This window comes from Manis javanica, chromosome 17, assembly GCF_040802235.1.
Source record: "Manis javanica isolate MJ-LG chromosome 17, MJ_LKY, whole genome shotgun sequence".
Lineage (NCBI taxonomy): Eukaryota > Metazoa > Chordata > Mammalia > Pholidota > Manidae > Manis > Manis javanica.
In genome coordinates this window covers 47,233,921-47,252,781 of record NC_133172.1, presented here as the reverse complement: position 1 = coordinate 47,252,781, position 18,861 = coordinate 47,233,921, and the positions used below count along the sequence as shown (strand labels likewise).

Sequence of the window (18,861 nt, the reverse complement as noted above, 5' to 3'; positions counted from 1 at the left end):
CCCTCAAGCGTCAAGGCAGAAGCAGGGCACACTATCCTCAAAGTGTCCCTGAGACTTCTGGGCACAAAGGAGTTAAGGTCTGAAGGTAGGCATGATGGAGGAAGGAGACAGGAAGATTCCTATTAACAACTTAAATCCCACTCCAAATCCCTGAAAGATGTGACTTGAGAGTCAGACAGCCTGTATTCAAATCATGGCTCTACAAAGTGCTAGCTGTGTGACCTTGACAAGCTACTTCACAGCTCTGGGCCGAGTTTTATTATCCATAAAACAGATGATAAATAGGAACTGCCTCACAAGGCTGAAGTGAGGTTACACGTGTGAAAACAGGAGGCATGGAACCAGAGTCCACGGAAGCCTTTTCTTGCCAGGGCAGGGGTCTGTCAGGGTATCTGTCTCCCTGCTGGCTTGGGAAAGCCCCTACCCCAAGGGAGGGCAGGATCTCAGTGCCTGGGCCTCAGGGTCAGGAACATGGCTGGCTGGGAGCGAGGGGTGTGGGGATGAGAGGATGGGTGGAGAATGGAACACTGCCAAACATCTGCTAATTTGAACAGTTGGAAGTGCTGGTGAGGGACAGGGTAAAGGTCATGCCTAAACAAAATGCCAGATCCTCTCCTGGGGTTCCAGCTGGCACCCAGAACTGGAGAGCCTTTAGGATCAAATTTCTGTCCTGTGAAAAACAACCATTTCAAAGTTCTGAGTCCTCTTTTGTTGCTTCTCTAGCAAGGCCCTTCCCTCACCCTGAACTTTGATCCCCAGGCATGATGGGGGAGGAGGTGGGAGGGAGAGAGGAAGAAGGAGATATGGAAATAGGAAACCAGTTACAGTGAGATACCACTACACACCCACTGAAATTGATCAAATGTAAAAGACTGATAAGACCAAGTGTTGACAAGGATATAGAGCAATTAGAACCCACATATATGGCTTATAAGGATGCAAAACTGGCATAGTCATGGAAGACAGTTGGGCATTTTCTTTAAAAGTTAAACATAAACACATAACCCAGCAATACCACTCTTAGTTGTTGAGCCAGAAGAAATGAGACTGTATGTCCATACAAAGACTTGTTCATAGCAACTTTATTAAAAACAGCCAACAAATAGAAATCACTAGAATACCTATCACCGGGTGAATGGGTAAAATCTGGCATATTGCATGTGGAGTATTACTTGGCATTAAAAAGAAAGACCTACTGGTTGAATCATAAAAACTTTATGCTAAGTGACAACAGCCAGTAAAAGATTATTCCATTTCTATGACATTCTAGAAAAGGCAACTATAGTGACAGAAAGCAGTTTGGTGGTTGTGTGGGTCTAGGGTCAGGGCAGTGACTGACTGCAGAGGGGCCTGAGGGAACTTTTTAGAGCAATAGAAGCATTCTAAAACTTGATGTGATGGTGACTCTATGTCTTACACATTTACCCAAATTTATCAAACTGTACACCTACAATGGATGAATTTAATTGTGTAAATTGTTCCACAATTAAACTTTTAAAAAATTACTAAAACTAGACCTGGGAATCCAGTTTGGGGGAGTATACTATGCATCTGCAGGAATGCAAAATGTACATGCCACAGGTGCTCAATTAATGCTTTCAGGATGCAGGGGAAGCATTGTGGGCCACCAATCCGTCTTCACCGAAAGGAAATCCCTTCCTTCTCCCCTGGCCATGTCAGGCCAGGTGGGCAATGAAGGAATCTCCAGCCTTCGTGTCCAGTTTCAGGGGAGACTCTATGTTATGTTGACATGCAGTGGAGGGAAAGAAGGGGGACTTTCCTCCTAGAAATGTGTCTGGAGAGGGCAAGTTGGTCAGAGGTAGGGGAATAGAGGAAGTCCTAAGTCTATGAGAAGAGGGATCGTCTCTTAGCGACAGAGAGAAAGTGCTTTGGGGCAACAGAGAGGCAGCGTAAACACAATTTGGTATCTTTGCATGCTGAGATAAAATGTAAGGGACTGTTTCTTTTTGCGGGGGGATAAGGTGGAAGAAGAAAAGTTTCGGGAATACAATGAGTGAGTAGAAAAACTAATCATGTGGATATGGTCACTGAGTTGGGAGATGTTCATCAGAGAAGGTGGGGGTTGGGGGACAGCGAGGTTGGCAAAGGGAACTCTAGAAGGCAAGAGACCTCTTTGGATGGGTGAGGGGACAAGAGTCTCTTTTCCTGGACCTTCTGGCCCCTCAATCCTACTTCGAGAAAACATACCACAGATAAATATCTTCATGTATACGCTACAATTATGTAAAGTTTGGACCCTATAGAGTCTGCGGAACCAGTGAGAATAAAGGCATATTTCAGGAGGCAGGTGACTGAGGAAACCACATGGGTCTCCCAGACACTTCACAGCTGGCCTAGGATCCAGAGGCCCATAGACAAGCCCAGTCCTGCTTCTAACAAAAAATGAAGTTGGTTACCACCTCCATGGGACACAGATAAGTGACTGAGTGGGTTCTTTAAATGTGAATGATAGATGGCACTTAATCTAGAGGGACAATGGGTGGGGACCTTTATATTCTTAATAGTTGGTAGCCTTGGTGGCTGAGGTCTCAAAGTCCCGAGCTCCTGGTGTCCAGAATTTCTATTGACCACTTACAGGTGTGAGAGCATATGGGGCTGAGAGCTACATGTGGGTGACATTTCCCAAAGCACTCTGCTTCAGAGAGAGAGAAGAGATGGTGGGGAGGCAGTGAAGTGAGGAAGGGAGGAGGAGGCCTGAAGCGCAGTGGGGTACTGGGCAAGGTAAACTTCTACTGGGGTTTGCCCATCCACAGCTTCTTGGGAGGATTTACTGAGTGCGCCTAACAGAAGAGGACCTACAGGGGGCTTGGCAACATCACAAGAACTTGGAACAGTAGGTTCTTAATAAATCTTTGCTGGCTGGCTGGCTGGCTGGAGAAATACATGAATGGCCAAGTGAATGAAAGAAAAAACCAGTGACCCTCAGTGGGTGCGTGTGGGCACATCTGGCAGAACCCGACCTGCATTCAAGCCCACCCCTGACCTCCTCATGCCCAGACACAGGGAGCTAGAGCTCTGGGTGCCTCTCCTCAGCCCCCGTTGGCTCCTGGATCTTCTGGAGAAGGGTCTTTGTCCAGAACTGGAGCTTGTGGGCCTTCAGGGCTCGGCCCACCGAAGGCTGCACATTCAGCAGCAGGTATTGCTCTTCTTGGTCATACACGGGCCAGTGGGGCAGACCCTCACCGTTGGGGTTCCTGTAGATATGTCCCCCCAAGCAGGGTCATGTGAGAGTCACTCTGACCCCTACTGAGCTGAGACCTGATCGCCCCAACTCAGGGCAGGCAAGACACCAAACCATCTAGGTTTGGGGAATACAATGGGGAGGTTTCCAGATGTAGGAAAGAAACTACCTCCCACTATAGTGTCAGCTCCACTGGAGTGGGGGCGACCTGGGCTGTTTTGTCCTTTCCTGTCAGAGGGAGGCCATGGGAGTAACACAGCACTGTTACATGCGCCCCCAGCCCCTGCCCCAGGTCACCCAGAGATGGACCAAGAATCCAGCACCCACAAGGTCCCTCTTTGTCCTGTGGGTCCTGGAGCTAGGGAAGGGACCACCATGTAATTAAGCATGCATGTATGCTGATGAGGTCACCATAGATAAGGGGAGCCCCGGATGGATTCAAGATTCCCATGGAGGTTGAGGTGAGGTGTGACATCTCACCCATTTCGAGCAAGGTTGGCCCAGTACTTCATCATCTTCCTGCTCAGCATCACCTCCTCCTCAGGAATTTCAACTGCAGAAAGCAAGAGGACAAGAGCTCAGATCAGGGCCAACTTGGGTCCAGCACATGGACCTCACCCCACCACACTCGCCAGGGGTAGCTTTCCCTGGCCCCTCCCCTGGTCTCCGAGGCCTGGCTCTCTGCCAGCTCCCCCTGAGAGGAGCCAGGCCTTCTCTGTATCCAAACTAAGCTCATTCCTGACCTAGAAGGCTCCCTTTTTCCTTCTGACACTGGAAAGTCATCTAAGAAACAAATGTGCCTTTGAAACCCTCCCCACTGCATCCACACCAGATACCAATGGTTGGAGTAGGGAGAGGCGGAGGGAGCACATGCCTCAGTCTAAAGAATCTTGAACTAAAATTCTAGCTTAGTCTTTCTAGTGGTAAGACCTTGGACACCTAATCCCGCCCTCTCTTTGAGCCTCAGTTTCTTCATCTGTACAGTGAGGGAAATTACCCTTACACAGGGATCCAGCCAACATCCCGTCCCATATCCTGGGAACAAGGTGTCTCTGAGGGACCCCATACAGGAAGACTCACCAGAGTTTCTCCAGAATGTTCCAAAGACAAAGGGAATCTCATCACCATGGTCTGCCCTCACATGGGGTGGCTTGATGTCCTTGAAGAAGCTGGGCCGATGCTGGAATTCATAGAAGTAGACAGGGGCAAGCGAACCTAGAGGGGTGGGATGGACAGGCCAATAACATGGTGTCCCCCGACCCCCAAAACTTTTCTGCATCACCCTTGGTGACAAGATAGCTAGGTCCAAAGCTTGTTGGAATCTGGACAGTGGGGCGATGGGATCTCATGCTGGAGCAGGGGCAGTGGGAAGGACCTGGGTTCAAATCATGACCTTGGAACTTCTTAGCTATGTGGTCTTGGGAAGTCACTGAATCTGTTTCCTCACCTGTAAAATGAGGGAAGTGCCTGTCTCTTAGACTAGCCATGAGGGTTTACTGACATGAGGGACATTAAATAAACAGATGTGGGTCAGGACCTGAACGCCAATGGACCTTACCTGGAACCTGCAGCTCTGTGCTGCCCCGTTGCTAATCTGGCCTTAGTTGCAGGTATACTCACGCTGTAAATTTGCTACTTGGAGTGCAGGGATCACGAAGACAGCATCCTCCATCACCTCCTGGAACTGGGCCTTGAGGGTCTGGGGGTCCTCACTGTCCCCCATGTACTCCTCCATCAACAGGTCACCAATCTCAGAAGGCAACATCTAGCCAGGGTGGATCAGGAATAGTCATGTCAGGCAGGCTGGCAGGGGCAGGGAGGCAGCAGAGGCAGGCTGGGGAGATGGCTCCTGGGATGGAACAGGAAATGGGGGGAAGGTGCCAAGCTCTGGGGTGACCCTAGCCTTTGCTCATAGGGGACACTGCATGGACAGGATATCTGGAGTTTCCCCTGCTCTGGGACAGGAGAGGGGCCCCTCTCCACTGGGTCCTCACCATCATTGCTAGTACTTCCTGCAGAGCAGCCTTCGTGGTCTCTCTGTCCATTTCTTTCTGAATTTTAGAGATGTTCATGAACTGTAAAGAAGCGGAGTCTTGAGTTGGGGGTAGAACGGGCCTGGAGTCACAAACTCCTGAGCAAACCTCTCCCTGCCCCCAGTGATAGGTATCCCAGCACCTTGGGCTTGGGGCTGGGCCTCACCATGGGGATGAGCCAACCATACTCATCATTGTTGACACCAATGATGCTGGGAACAGGTTGAAAATCAGCAGAGGCCATTAGCTCCTGGGGGTGTCTGGGCAGGAAGGTCCCATCTACCACACCGGGGATGATCTTGAAGGGCTGGGGGGACACACAAGTTCAGCTCTGATGCCCTGTGAGTGCTATCCATTCCTTCCTGGCAGGATGCTCCCACATACCCAGGCTCAGCATGCCCTGGCCTTGATTTCCTGTCCTGGGCTATGAGGACACAGGGGCATGGAGATGAAGCAACTTGCCTCTGGTGTGTGAAGGGCCTACTGCCCCACACCTGTTCGCCCCCGCCCTTCACACACATACATCCACTCAGCCCAACCTTGTTGATGTCTAGAATCTCCTCTTCACTCTTGCCTCGCAGGCAGTCCACCAGGGCCTCTGAGTCAACCTGGCCACAGGAAGATGGGTTGACCACCATCTGTAGAGATCAGGCAGGGGCTCATCTTCAGTGTAGGGGAGAGGCATTTTCCTAAGGCCCTAGTTGGGGGCAGGTGCATGCTAAATCTCACAAAGTATTGTGCATGAATTCCTGCAGTTTTGACATTGTTCTAACTTCACTTATGCTCAGAGGTCTTTGCCAGAGGGGCCATCCCACCTGCATAGACTGTTCCGCCCATAATGGAGACATCTAGGACAGCAGTTTTGTGTTGAGCAGAACATACTCAGCTTCTGCAATGCAGAGGTCTGTAGAATCTGACCCTTGAGCCCCTCAGCAATCCCTGGGTAGGTGGCAGTTCCCTAGCAGCTTCAATGTCAGGGGAGTCCCTGTTATCCCCATTAAATAGATAGAGTAATGGAGGCTGAGAGGTAAGAGAAGAGGTGGCAGGACTAGGTTTCCAACATTTGAGGGCACTCACTGCGGAGACCATGTCAGATGAGTTGGCAAGGAGACCGGGCAACAGGGCCACACCACTCTCCATGATGGCACCGTGGAAGAGTCCTTGGGACATGGGGGACACCATGTGTGAGGATACACTTGTGCCACCTGCGGACTCACCAAAAATGGTGACACGCCCAGGGTCGCCTCCAAAGTAGGCAATATTCTGCTGGACCCAGTGTAGCGCGGCCACTTGATCCAGGTAGCCCCAGTTGCCAGATGCATGCTTGTCTCCAGTGCTGAGAAGTGGCAGGGATGGGGGTCAAGGGATTGTCCTGGCTCCACTAAGCCCACATTGCCCAGCCTAGCCCCGTCTTACCTGAAGAAGCCCAGCACACCCAGGCGGTACTGGATAACAACCACTACTATGTCCTCAAAGGCTGCCAGTGCAGAGCCATCATATATGGAAGCCATGCCCATCACCAACCCGCCACCATGGATCCACACCATCACCTGGGGAAACCAAAGCACAGGCACAATGTGGCTCCCACCCAACCCAAACCCCACCAGGGCTGCTGTCTAGACTAACCACCACTTTGGCTCTATCCAGCTAATCACAGAGACAGAACTCAAATAGGACAGCATGGTATCTTCATGACCTAGGCTGAAGGTGAGCCAAATTCTATTAGGAAAATTGGGTCTTCCATACTTGGAGGCCTGCTGCATGTACCAAAGCCTGGCTTCCTTTCTCCCAAAACCTTCTCTGAGGTACAAAGAAAAGGGGCATCTCCCAAATCATCCCATATGCTAATTAATTAAGAATGTCCTCCATTCTCATTGATCTAACAGATAATCCATGGCTGGGGTCTCTGACCACCTCATGAGTGCAGCCCTCATGCACCTGAGTGGGTCTTCTGGGCATGAGTTGGTTGGTTTAGTCCTGGGTCTAGCCCAGGCCCACATCTTCAGACCTCTGGGAACAGCAAGAGTTCTATGACTCTGTGCCTAGGGGTCAGCCACCCATACTGGGTAAGAAGCACTCTTGGACCTGATAGTGAGAGGCTTCTCAACAGGGTCCATACTGCAGTAGGGCCCAACCCAATCTTTTCCTTTCTAATCTTATAGAAGAAATGTCTTTCCACAGCTAGCTCGCTGTGGCCTGGCACTCACAGGCAGGTTGGAGCCCTCGTGGGTGTGGGCAGGTGTGTAGATATTGAGATACAGGCAATCTTCAGACATGGAGGTGAACAGCAGGGTGTGATTCAGCAGGTACTGAGCAAGTGCATCCATGAGAGTGATGTCTTGCAGACACCTGGTCACCATGGTAAGCAGTCAGTGGCTGTGGCCAAAACCAGATTCTGGGCCCAAATTGGCTTCCAGCCTTCCTTAGTCCCACTTCCTTCAATAACCTGTTCATACATAGTCCTTCTCTAGAGCCCCTCTGTACCAAGTTACAGGACACAGTCTCTAGGGAAGCTGGGATGGAGCCCAGTTTTCCAGGGAGGCCTCAACGTTATGAGGGCCTTAGATACCAATCCTTCTGAAGCTGGGAAATCTTAACTCTTGGGAGTCTCTATGAGAACCATTGGTTGCATGTGTTGGCATTCACCACATTCACAAGACAGGCCTGGAATAGGGGAAAAGCACACATACATGTACTGCCTGAATGAATGGATGCTAATTTCTTATGAGAAGGGCAGTTCCTCATCCAAGTCAGATTCTCAGGGAACCTCATCACTCCCACACAGTTTCCAGTTGTAAGAACATACACATGCCCCTTGCCCAATGCCACCTAGCCCTGTCAGTTGGCACAGTGACTGTGCAGATTGGGGGTCCCCCAGTCCTCAGTGATCTACAGTATCTGCTGCTGGGGTCAGGGGTTCCTACAAGGTTCATGGAACCAACCCAAACCTCCCCTGGAGACACCTCCCTTGGAGGCAGAGAACACTAGGTATAACTAGAACCTAAAGAGATGTGTGTCTCTGCTTATCCCTTCATTACCTGGAGCTAATGCCCTTTGAGTGCCAAGACCCAAGCCTGGGAAGGTTACTCCAACCTTCAAATGCTCAGTGTGCTCACTGGAAATGAATGTGGGAATCCACCAAACTCAGGGGGAAAACTGGCTGTGGGGGTTTAGACAAAATGACAACTGTAGCCTGGCTCAGAGTTCAGAGTACCCTCTACTCCAGGACCTAAAGTTCCCTGGACCCCCTGCTTACATGGCTGGGTGGGATGTCCCATCCTTTACACCACTCCAAGATTCAGAGGGTTCAGGGGGTGCAAATCGCAGCAGCCCTACAGGTGGCTTAGCAAAGGGAATTCCCAGGAAGACGTGGATCCCCACATTGGTACCCTTCACGTGGACGAGGCTCCCCTTCACCTGCCCCATGTGTGTGGTCCGGATGGGGCTGGCAGACTCCTGGCCTGTGAGCAGAGAAATGGACATCAGAGTTGCGCCTACCCTACCAGTTGCCCTCCTATCCTCAGTTTAGTCAGTGGACCCTGATCTACAAACACTGGCTTTAACAAATGTCCTGCCTGGAAACTTGTCCCCACCTCCTCACATTACTTTGCTGGGTCTTGCCCCAGCCTTTTCTCTCAATGAGGCTCCTTGGGGATCAGTACCATGGTTTAGTCCCTGGAGCTTCAAAAATGTCATATGAGCTTGGTGGGGCGTGAGTGTCCTTTTTACTGTGTGTATAGGACATATATGGGTCATATGAGGCAGTACGAAAACTGTGGGAATTGGACAGACAAGGTTTCTGTCCTCAGGGATCTCATGCTCTAGGTGGCAAGAAATGACATAGAGGAGGCATCCTTCAAACAAAGAGTGATGTTATGAGAACCATAAAAGATTGTGAAAAGCTGTGACTATAATGTAAAAAGTGCAGCCTGCTCTCCTATGGGGGATCAGGGAGGGAGGAAATGATTGAAAGTCACCTACCAGAGAAAGTCGATATTCCTAATAGATAAAGAACTTCTGCAAATGAGTAAGAAAGATGTCTACTGTGTATATTTGCTGAAAGAACATGAAACAGTGAAAGAATGTGTTCCGACAGAATAAGGAATACAAATAAATGGTTCTTAAACAAACGAAGAGATGTTCATCTCACTCATGCTAAGAGAAAGGTACATTGAAATCTGACTATAATGTCAACTACTTATTTTGTCACAAAAAGTAAGATAATCAGACACTGTATATTTTCTCTCAGAAGTCCACAGCACCATATATGAAGTCATCTTGCTCAAAAACAAAACAAAGCAAAACCTAAAATCTGAATCTGATTAAGACTCTAGGATATAAATACAAATTTACAGGCATACAGGGGACAGAGTAAGAGCTAAAAGACACCACAGGGATGTAATCGGCAAAACCCAAACTCTGGGATCTTCTCCAGAACAATTAGACTGGTTTCTTCAACACAACAAAATTACAAAGAAACTGAAAGAGACGCAGAGGAGGAATCTCAAAATTGAGACTCACGAAACACATCAAAAGACTGATACTAACAAATATTGGTAAGGATATAGAAAAAATGGAACCTTCATATATTGCTGGTGAGAAGGTAAAACGGTGAAGGTGCTTTGGAAAACAATCTGGCAGTTCAAAAGGTTCAACAGAGTTCCCACATGACTCAGCAATTCCACTCCTAGATATAAACCCAAGAGAAATGAAAACAAACGTCCACACAAAAACTTGTACACAAATATTCACAGCAGGATTATCTATAATAGTCCAAAGTAGAAATGATCCACATGTCCATCAACTGATAAATGTGTCAATAAAATATATCATATCTACATAATGGATATTATTTAGCAATAAAAAGAAGTACTGAATGTACTATGACATGGATGAACCTTGAAAATATTATGCTCAGTGAAGGAAGCCAGTCACAAAGGACCACATATTAGATGATTCCATTTATATGAAATGTCCAGAACTGGCATATCCACAGAGACAGAAAGCAAACTGGTGGTTGCCTGGGCTGAAGCTGGAGATTGGGGTTGAAGGGAAAAGGGAAATGATATGGTCAACTCTGTGAATATCCCAAAAGGCATTGAATTGTACACTTAAAATGGGTGAATGGCATGCTATGTGAATTATATCTCAAAGCTGTTATTCAAAGGAAGGGAACACATCTACCAATTTTTAAAGTATAATAAACCTTATTTGAATCCTGATTTTAAAAAACTCTCCAAATATCATTTATGAGATAATATGAAATAAGAACATTTGACTAGATATTTGACTACATTAAGAAATCATGATATTTATATATATTCCTTTTCTTTAAGTATGACATGAAAAAATTACAGATGATATGATGTCAGGGATTTGCTTCAAATAATGGGGCAAGGGAGAGGTGGTAGTCCAGGCAAAACTAGATTGCTCAGGTCTTGATACTTGTTGGGTTTGTTACATCATCCTCTCTACCTCAGATGGGGAGTCCCTCAGTGTCGTGTGGTTCCAGGCAGCCCACCCTCTTTGTGCCTCAAGGTGCAGGAAGATATGCAGTCAGGTTTCCAGTTCCCCTGGTACTTTTAATCTCCACTGGCTCCCACCTCCCTGGTTCTTTCCCTCCTGCAGGCTCAGGTTCTCCCTCCACAGAATTTGGCAGATCTGGGCCTGGTTGCATAATAGAAAGTAAAAAGCAAAATAAAAAACCAGCCTCAGAGAGCTACACAATCCTACACCTATCAGATTAACATGTATCAACAAGCTTGATGCCACCTGGTGTGGGTGAGGCTCGAGTCAGCGGCCACTCACAGGCTCCACAGAGAGCAACTGAAGAATGTCTTTCCAAGTCAAAAGGCCCGCTTCTCTTCCCATAACATGCTGCTTACACGCAGCTCCTGGCCAGGTGAGATGTCTGTTCATGAAATGGTGAGATGTCTGTTCATGAAATTCACTGTGGCCACTGGCCTCCGATGCTGATGTTTATTACAGCAAAGGACAAAACCTGTTCAAACGTCCCTGATCAGAGGCTGGTTACATCTATATCTAGGACGGCTCCTCCTTGCAGAGAAGCCCTTCTGTGAAATGGTATGTGGAAGCTCTACCATGTGAGGGTATGGGGAGATCACTCCCTGTGTCAGAACGTGAAAATGCCTGCACCTGTCCATTCTTGGGTTAACTCCCAAGCAGTGTGTAGAAGGCCCTGGGGACCTTCATGGTCCCTGTGAAGAAGCCAGGACTGGGTGGGACAGGAAAGGGCCACACCCATCACCTATGTCCTCTTTTGGTTTGTCAATTATTTCTTTCAGAATGTGGAGCCAATCTAAAATATTAACACTTTTAAAGGGAGAGGCCATGGGGATTAGTGCATTGTTTTGTTGGAACATTCCCTTGACCTCAACCTGGTTAGTGGCAAGTAAGGGGCAAGCCCCAGTGGGGTGTGGTTAAATGCAGACAGCTCCAGGGCAGATTGGACTAAGAAGTGGGTGGGCAGTCTGGTATAACAGGCAAGTCTGTTTTGGGTTAGGGTATCATGCCAGCGGGAGTGGGCACAGGAGCTGCAGAGGCCCTAGGCACCATGCTACATAGCTTAAACTGATGAGGGCCCGGAAGCTGGCACAAAGCGCAGTTCACCTTCGCCCTGGAAGCCAAGACACACCCTCGCCAGGGAACAATGGGGCTTAGAGAAGGACAAGGCAGCCTCTCCCAAAGGCTTTAAGAGGCTTAAGTAGCCGAATTCATTGAGGGCCAGTAACCTTGCGTGGGGCCTTTTTGGATGGGTTCTCAGTGGTGCCAGAGCGCCCCTCTGGACAAGGACGATACTCACAGCCAAACCGCGACGGAAAGATACTGTTACACCACCGGCGTGCAGTGTCCGGTCCAGCATAAACTCTAGGAGGGAAACGTCCCTAACATCCCCCAGTCCCCTCCGTCCTCAGAGCCCCGCCGGCCTGGCCTCCCCCCTCGGTGTTGTGTGACCTCAGAGGGCCGCTTGAGGTGCAATTCTCCTAATGGTGACATTCTCCTAATAGTGACAGGCTCAACACAGCTGCTTGAGGTGCAAGCGGCCCACCCCAGGAGGTTGCGAAGCATCGGATCCGGGGCTCGATTCTCGCGCTGATTCTTCACCGGCTCCCACCTCCCTGGTGCCCTCTCTCCCGCAGTCTCACGTCCTGTCTTTGCAGAATTTGTCAAGTTCGTCTCAGTCCCTGTTACCCATCGAGGGAGGCTCACCCTGGCCCTGGATGAGAATCAGCAGGAACCCACAGGCCACCGCGCTCAGCCAAGCACAAAGTCTGTCCAGCCGCATGGTCTGCTCGCCACAGATCTTTTGCGGGTGTGTGTGCGCTAACTTCGGGCACGCGGCTTTACACGGAGAGGCTGCCCAGGGCCCCACACAGCTGTCGACCGTGGAGTTTAGATCAGGGCAAGGAGTAGAAAGGGGCGGGCCGGGAAGCGTTGGGGATAGGCGGGTCTGGCAGAAAAGGGGAACTGAGCAGGCGAAGGCCAGTAGCAGGCAGGTGGGACCCGTCTGCCCAAGGCCCCTTGGGCTTCCTCGAAGGGACCACGAGGCGTCTGCAGCCCCTTCACAATACCAAGAACACTATCCTCCAACCTGGAGTCACTGTGTTCATTCTCCTAATAGTGACAGGCTCAACACAGCTGCTTGCGGGCCGAGAAAGGGAGCAATAAGCTGTGATTGGGGAAACAAGGAGAGCTTCCTTAAGGAGGGGTACGATCAGGATTTCCACAGATGGAGAAATGGGAACGACCTTTGTTCAGGGTGAAGGGAACCGCTTGAGGAAGGCAGGGAGGTGTGACTCACCTTCATCCTGAAAGCTCCTCGCTTTCAGGAGACTCAGTATCCTGGGTCTGCCTTCAAGGTCCCTCATCCCCTACTGTCTCAGATCTGAGGGTCTCCTTGAGCCTCCTCCCTACTCGGCTATGGCCCTTCTTTTGAAATGCATACGTGACTGTGGCACTCATCTTAAGGTCACCCCACCCCCACTCCATCCCAAACCCCCGCCAAAATCGAGTTCACGGTCATTTATCCATTTAACAAACATTCAAAGAGCTCCTGCTGGTCGGTGTTGTAGGGACTCAGCGGGGAGCTCCCGGGCTCAAGGTGCAGCGGAGGATGTATGTGCGTCACCGAGAGGTTCCGAAACGCAGGGAACCCTGCCAGGATAGAGGCAACTCGGACCTCAGTGCCCGCTCAGCCTGAGGAGCGGACTTCCCGGATAAAGTGGTGCCTAAAGGTACGCCTGGTTCAATCTCAGACCGGCCTTCAGCGCCGCTGAGAACCAGCCTTGGCTTCCGTCGTCCAGCACTCTACGGGCTCGCACCGCCCAGCACCGCTGGGGTCCCTTCTCTGTGCCTTTGCTGGAGCGGTCCACATCTTCCCGGGTCCACACAGACACCTCCCCTTCCGAATCCCAGGCAGATTAAGAGCAACGCTGCGTGTCCCTCGCGCGACCCCGTCGTCACGCCACGCCCCTTCCCGTTCCCCGGAAGTGCGCGAGTAGGAACGGAAGTGCCCGCCGACTGCAACCGGCAACGGGTTCGCTATGGTGGGCGGCGGCGGCGGCGGGGTAGGGGCTAGCCTACTGGAGAACGCTAATCCCCTCATCTATGAGCGCTCCGGGGAGCGGCCGGTTACCGCAGGCGAGGAGGACGAGCAGGTTCCAGACAGCATCGATGCTCGCGAGATCTTCGATATCCGCTGCTGCCGGGCGCGCGGGTTCGCGGGGACCTGGGAGGGGGATGAAATGATGTCCAGTAGTCCGTGGAGCTGTATCTAGGCCGGGCATTCCCGGCATAGGGTTCTGAGTGGGCAGAGGCGCAGAGTCCCTTTTTCCTTCACTTGCCACATCTGATTCGCTCCATCAATGACCCGGAGCATCCATTGACGCTAGAAGAATTGAACGTAGTAGAGCAAGTTCGAGTTCAGGTAAGTCGCTCCTAGCGTCCTAGGGAGGCAGTTCATTCGGGAGAGTCAGAAAGGCTCGGCTGTGTAGGAAAGGGTTGGTAGTCTCATCTTACGGATTTCTCGGGATCTTTGTAAGGGGGGATTGTTGTGCCCATTTCATGGACGGGGAAACTGAAGCTCATAGACGTTAGACGACTTGCCTGGAGCCGCAAACTAAGAAGAGGGGCTCTGGGCTGGGAGGATCATGACTCCAGACATTCCATCCGCCTACCCCCAACCAGGTGAGCGACCCTGAGAACACAGTGGCTGTGGCCTTTACACCCACCATTCCGCACTGCAGCATGGCCACCCTTATTGGCTTGTCCATCAAAGTCAAACTTCTGCGATCCCTTCCCCAGCGTTTCAAGGTAAGTTGGAACTGAGCCCTGGGGATGCGGCAGGTGTGTGCATCTGCTGCTGAGGAGAATATGGACAGCATGTACGTAAATACAGATACATGGACATCATAGTGAGGCCAAAAAGGATCTCAGCTAGCAGAGATGAAACTGGGAGGAGGCTTTCTAATTGGATGGACAAGAAGAAGAATAAAGGCTTGCTTTGCAAAGTGCAGAAAAGTCCTGAGGAGTACAGCAGGATGGACAGTAGGGACCTGTAGATAGTTTGGAGCAGGGACGGGGCCCAGGCAAGCCTTTATTAAGTCAACAACAGTTGGTCAGTCCTTTGGGTAGAGACAGTGTGGCAGTGTGTGGGTTTGGGGTGTAATAGAAGGGCCAGAGTCTAGAGGCATAATTAGGAAGAAGGATCAGCTGATAGTGGGGAGAGGGGAGAAGAGGGTAGATAGGTGGGTGAGTGCTCAGGCCCCACCTCTCTCCCTCCCAGATGGATGTGCACATTACACCAGGGACCCATGCCTCTGAGCATGCAGGTAAGTGTGGGCTGATACTGAAGTACTGGCAGTGAGGCTTCCCCCTTGTTATAGTGGTTCATAGGGCAAGATGGGGATTGGGTATAGTGCTGGGTAAGTGGCTCCTCAGTAGAGGTGGCAGTCTAGAGTGAAGCTAGTCTGACTTGAGTCTCCTGTACTTACCATGTTCTCTCCCTCCCACCCTCTTCCTCTCCTCCGTGCACGGGACCAGGGTATGTCATGTTTTGTAGTACAGGAGACAGACAGACATGAGCAGCCAGGTGGGAGGGGCTCCCAGGTGGGATAGGTGTGGGTGCAGGTGGTTGGGGTACCTAATTGAGGCTTAAGGTCCTGGGTAGGAGGTGACAGGAGGGCCTTGTTGGTGGGGGTGTATATGTATATATACATATACACACCAAGCTCCGAGGTAGAGCTGGCAAGCAGCCTGGCCAGAGCCTGAGTTTGATCCAACTTCCCACTCCTTTTGTCTACCCAGTGAACAAGCAACTTGCCGATAAGGAGCGGGTGGCAGCTGCCCTGGAGAACACCCACCTGCTGGAGGTTGTGAACCAGTGCCTGTCAGCCCGCTCCTAAAACTGGCTTTTCACCCCCCTCCCCCACCCAGGGCTCATGGCCTTGTTTGAATCACTGACAATGAGAAACTAACATTTTGCATTTTGTAATAAACCCTTAATTTATATTCATTGCCCAGGGTGCCTTAGAGTCTTTCATCTTGATGGGATCACTCCAGGTTTGGGAGGGCGGGGTCGTAGTGAGTGCCTGTACAGGTTGGGTCCATACGATACAGTTAATTTTTAAAATTTCTCCTGATGGTTTGGTTAGGAAAAGTTGCAAGTACAGGCATACTTCAGGTATATTACAGATTTGGTTCCAGACCACTGCAATAAAGTGGATATTGAAATAAAGCAAATCAAATGAATGTTTTGGTTTCCAAGTGCATTTAAAAATTATGTATCCACCCTAAGTAGTATATTAGGTATGCAATAGCATTATGTCTAAAAAAAACAATGTATATGCCCTAACTTAAAAACTTTATTGCTGAAAATGCTGTCATCTGAGCTTTTAGTAAGTTGTAATCACTGATCATAGATCCCTATAACAAATATTGGCAGTTGTAGACTTACTCAGTGCACGGTTGCATAAACCTTTGGTTTGTAAAAGAAATGCATTATCTGTGAAGTACAATAAAGCTAAGTACAATAAAACAATGTTTACCTGTGTACCGAAAAATGGAAAGAGTAGCATAGTGAACACACCTGCATACTCACCACCTAGATTTAACAGTTGTTAAATGTGTTGCACCACTGGCTTTATTTATGTCATGTGTATAATATCAATATATTTCAGAGTAAGCTGCAGACTCTTAATCCTTCACTTCTAAGTATTTGATCCTGTGCCTCCTAAGAGACTTTAACCACAGTACTGTTATCTGGCTAAAAAGTGTACAATTAACTAACACCATCTAACATCCAGTCATATATTAATTTCCCTAAAATGTCATTCATAGTTGTTTTTTTAAATCAGGCTCCAAACAAGGCTCATGTAATGCATTTGGTTATCTTTCTTTAGCTCTTCTAGAACTGTTCTCCAACCTCCCCCAACCTTGTTATCTTTCCTGACATTGACTTTTTTGAAAAGTTCAGTTGAGTTGCCTAGAGAAGTCGCACAATCTGATTTGTTCCACTGTCTGCTGTGTTTCCTATAAACTAGAAGTTGACTGAGTTCAGGTTTGAGTTTATTGATGAGAACCTTGCCTAGGAGTGTTGTATGTATCCTTTAGCATCCACTAGTAGTGGTGTGATGCCTGCGTATCTCACTGGTTGGGACAGTGACATTAGATTTCTTTGTTGTAAGGAACCTGAAGCATTTTTTCCAGTGCTTCCAGAGGCATGTATCACCCCAGGTACTCAGGTCTGGTGCTTCTGTCTCCTCCAGTCCTATGCCCAGAGCACTGTTGGTCACCAGGACAGACTGTGGGGCTTAGACCTCAGATCAGCCAGTTAGCCATAACATCATGATTCCCCTGCCTTGGTTTCTTTCTCTGAGGATAAATGGGGAAATTAAGCTTTGCCCTACCCATCTCATCCCTGCTGAGGCTCACATGTGACTGTGGTCAGAGACCTCCAGAGGCCACAGCAGGGAGCCTGAGCACTTGGCAAATCTGTTTTTGAGGGCCTGCTGACAATATTGAGCCTGTCTTGAGAGTGGCTGTGGCTGTGGCTGAGGGACTAAGTATACTACTTAGTCAATCCTTAATTCAGCCCTATGTGACAGTTGCTGTTCTTTTTATGCCCTGTTTTGCAGGTGAGGAAACTAGCTTCTAGAACAAGTAATTTACTTAAGACCACTAGCTAGGGAGTAGAGAGAAATCTGAGCTGTTTAGCCGGTACTGCTCAGCTGGCAGGGGGCGCTGTTGCATGGATGGAAGGGCCCACCCCCACCCCCACAAGCCCCTAGTTCCAAAAAGGGAATGACTTTGGCACCTAGTGACCAAGATCTGGCCACCCAAGCTCAGAGAGGTGAAGCCATCAGCTCTTGTTGCCCAGTTTCTTCATGTGTGATGTGGGGATAGTAGTGACAATCACTTGGGATTATCCTGTGGGGATTTAAAATGGATCTGTGCCCATTTCAGGCAATCTTCCAAGCACTGTTTCCACCATTTCCACAGATGGACAAGCTTAGTGCTCTAGACAGGCAGGGTGACCAACCAGGGCCCCTCAGGGCCCGGGGAGCCTTCCCAACCACCAATACCCAGCTATAGGCTTCACCATGTATATGCCTCTGTCGGTACTGACAGCCCCAATCTCCCTAAGGTGTCCGAGTTGTCTGTATTCAGTGGGAGGCCATGGGAAAGGCAGGTGTTGCTGAGTCATTCAGCTGGCCCTCCTGGCTGTCAGGCCATGGTGGGCAAGGGATATCAAGCTGCTCATGTCCCAGCTGGCATATCAGATAGACCCCTTGTCAGTTTTGACTCATGTGTGCGTGGCTGCTGGCTGCCTTCAGGGATACCATTTATGAATCCTGGGCTAGGGCCCAGGGAACTTTTTGGAAACCCAGCTGCTGTCTGAGGACACTGGTATGAGGTGGGTGGGAGGTGAAGTTTTATGCCCCAGAAGCTCTCCACCAGGTGTGTCTGGCTCTGCTGTTTCTGGCCTGTGACTTCTCAGGCCTCAGTTACCATGTATACAAATTGGTAACAACATATCAGATTGACTCAAGGATTAGATGACATGTATAAACATGCCCAGCTGTGTTGTTGATTTTTGCTCATTGTCATGCCTCCAGCACAAGGACCTGGCACACAATAGCTACTTAGTATAGGTCAGTGGTATGAATGAATGTTTGAAGCCTTAGAAAGAACAGAGAAACGGGCATGGGAATGTTGTGTTAGGAGGGCTGGGGATAATGAAAGCCAGCCAAGTTCCCTTTGCAATCTTTTGCTACCTGAAAGAGGGGAAGGGGGAGCGGTCCTGCAGGGAAAAGGTGGGTATAGGGGAGAGGGGAGAGGTATCTGCCATCTGTCCCTCTCCTGGGCAGACCACCATTTTGGAGAGAATGGAGTAGAAGCAGGAGAGGGCCCACAGCTCACTCATCCTGTCCTGTCCAACCAGGGATGATAATAAAAGTGTTCTTACTGAGATACTACAATATGCCAGGCATGTGCCAAGTACTTTACCTCTGCATTTCATGTTATTTATATCTTATAACAACCCCCATGAAGACATCATCCCTGTTCTACGCCAGAAGAAACAGGTTTAGCCAAAATAAATGGGCA

At 49.5% G+C, this 18,861-nt stretch overlaps 2 protein-coding genes across 6 annotated transcripts; one reads left to right on the top strand and one right to left on the bottom strand.

The window, feature by feature from the left end:
* Window positions 1-1,066: 1,066 nt before the first annotated feature.
* On the bottom strand, window positions 1,067-13,188 carry LOC108390336 (cocaine esterase). Of its 5 annotated transcripts, none has more exons than XM_017649179.3 (12): window positions 12,466-13,183; window positions 8,492-8,696; window positions 7,443-7,584; window positions 6,652-6,785; window positions 6,313-6,571; window positions 5,775-5,873; window positions 5,402-5,542; window positions 5,197-5,277; window positions 4,823-4,967; window positions 4,283-4,417; window positions 3,683-3,755; window positions 1,067-3,215 (listed from the first exon to the last, which is right to left on the bottom strand). In XM_017649179.3, exons 1-12 carry the CDS (start codon window positions 12,539-12,541, stop codon window positions 3,029-3,031), a joined length of 1,677 nt encoding a protein of 558 aa, XP_017504668.1. In that variant the 5' UTR covers window positions 12,542-13,183; the 3' UTR covers window positions 1,067-3,028. The 5 variants fall into 5 exon arrangements, with proteins under 5 accessions (XP_017504668.1, XP_036881243.1, XP_017504669.1 ...); XM_037025348.2 differs by lacking the exon at window positions 12,466-13,183 and adding an exon at window positions 12,305-12,441; XM_017649180.3 differs by lacking the exon at window positions 12,466-13,183 and adding an exon at window positions 12,059-12,234.
* Window positions 13,189-13,737: 549 nt separating this feature from the next.
* CIAO2B (cytosolic iron-sulfur assembly component 2B) lies at window positions 13,738-15,772 on the top strand. Its single transcript, XM_073226113.1, has 5 exons — window positions 13,738-13,949; window positions 14,105-14,182; window positions 14,443-14,568; window positions 15,041-15,086; window positions 15,562-15,772. The coding sequence occupies exons 1-5, from the start codon at window positions 13,800-13,802 to the stop codon at window positions 15,657-15,659; spliced, it is 498 nt and encodes a 165-aa protein (XP_073082214.1). The 5' UTR covers window positions 13,738-13,799; the 3' UTR covers window positions 15,660-15,772.
* Window positions 15,773-18,861: the final 3,089 nt, after the last annotated feature.

Bases quoted from the DNA above. Each gene is read 5' to 3' on its own strand.
- LOC108390336 (XM_017649179.3), bottom strand. From the start codon at position 12,541: ATGCGGCTGGACAGACTTTGTGCTTGGCTGAGCGCGGTGGCCTGTGGG. The intron at 5,543-5,774 runs GTTGGGCTGAGT...GTGTCCCCCCAG, and splicing joins AGATTCTAGACATCAACAAG to CCCTTCAAGATCATCCCCGG. The intron at 3,756-4,282 runs GTGAGTCTTCCT...TGCTTTCTGCAG, and splicing joins AACATTCTGGAGAAACTCTG to TTGAAATTCCTGAGGAGGAG.
- CIAO2B (XM_073226113.1), top strand. From the start codon at position 13,800: ATGGTGGGCGGCGGCGGCGGCGGGGTAGGGGCTAGCCTACTGGAGAAC. The intron at 13,950-14,104 runs ATCCGCTGCTGC...CACTTGCCACAT, and splicing joins ATGCTCGCGAGATCTTCGAT to CTGATTCGCTCCATCAATGA. The intron at 15,087-15,561 runs GTAAGTGTGGGC...TTGTCTACCCAG, and splicing joins CCATGCCTCTGAGCATGCAG to TGAACAAGCAACTTGCCGAT.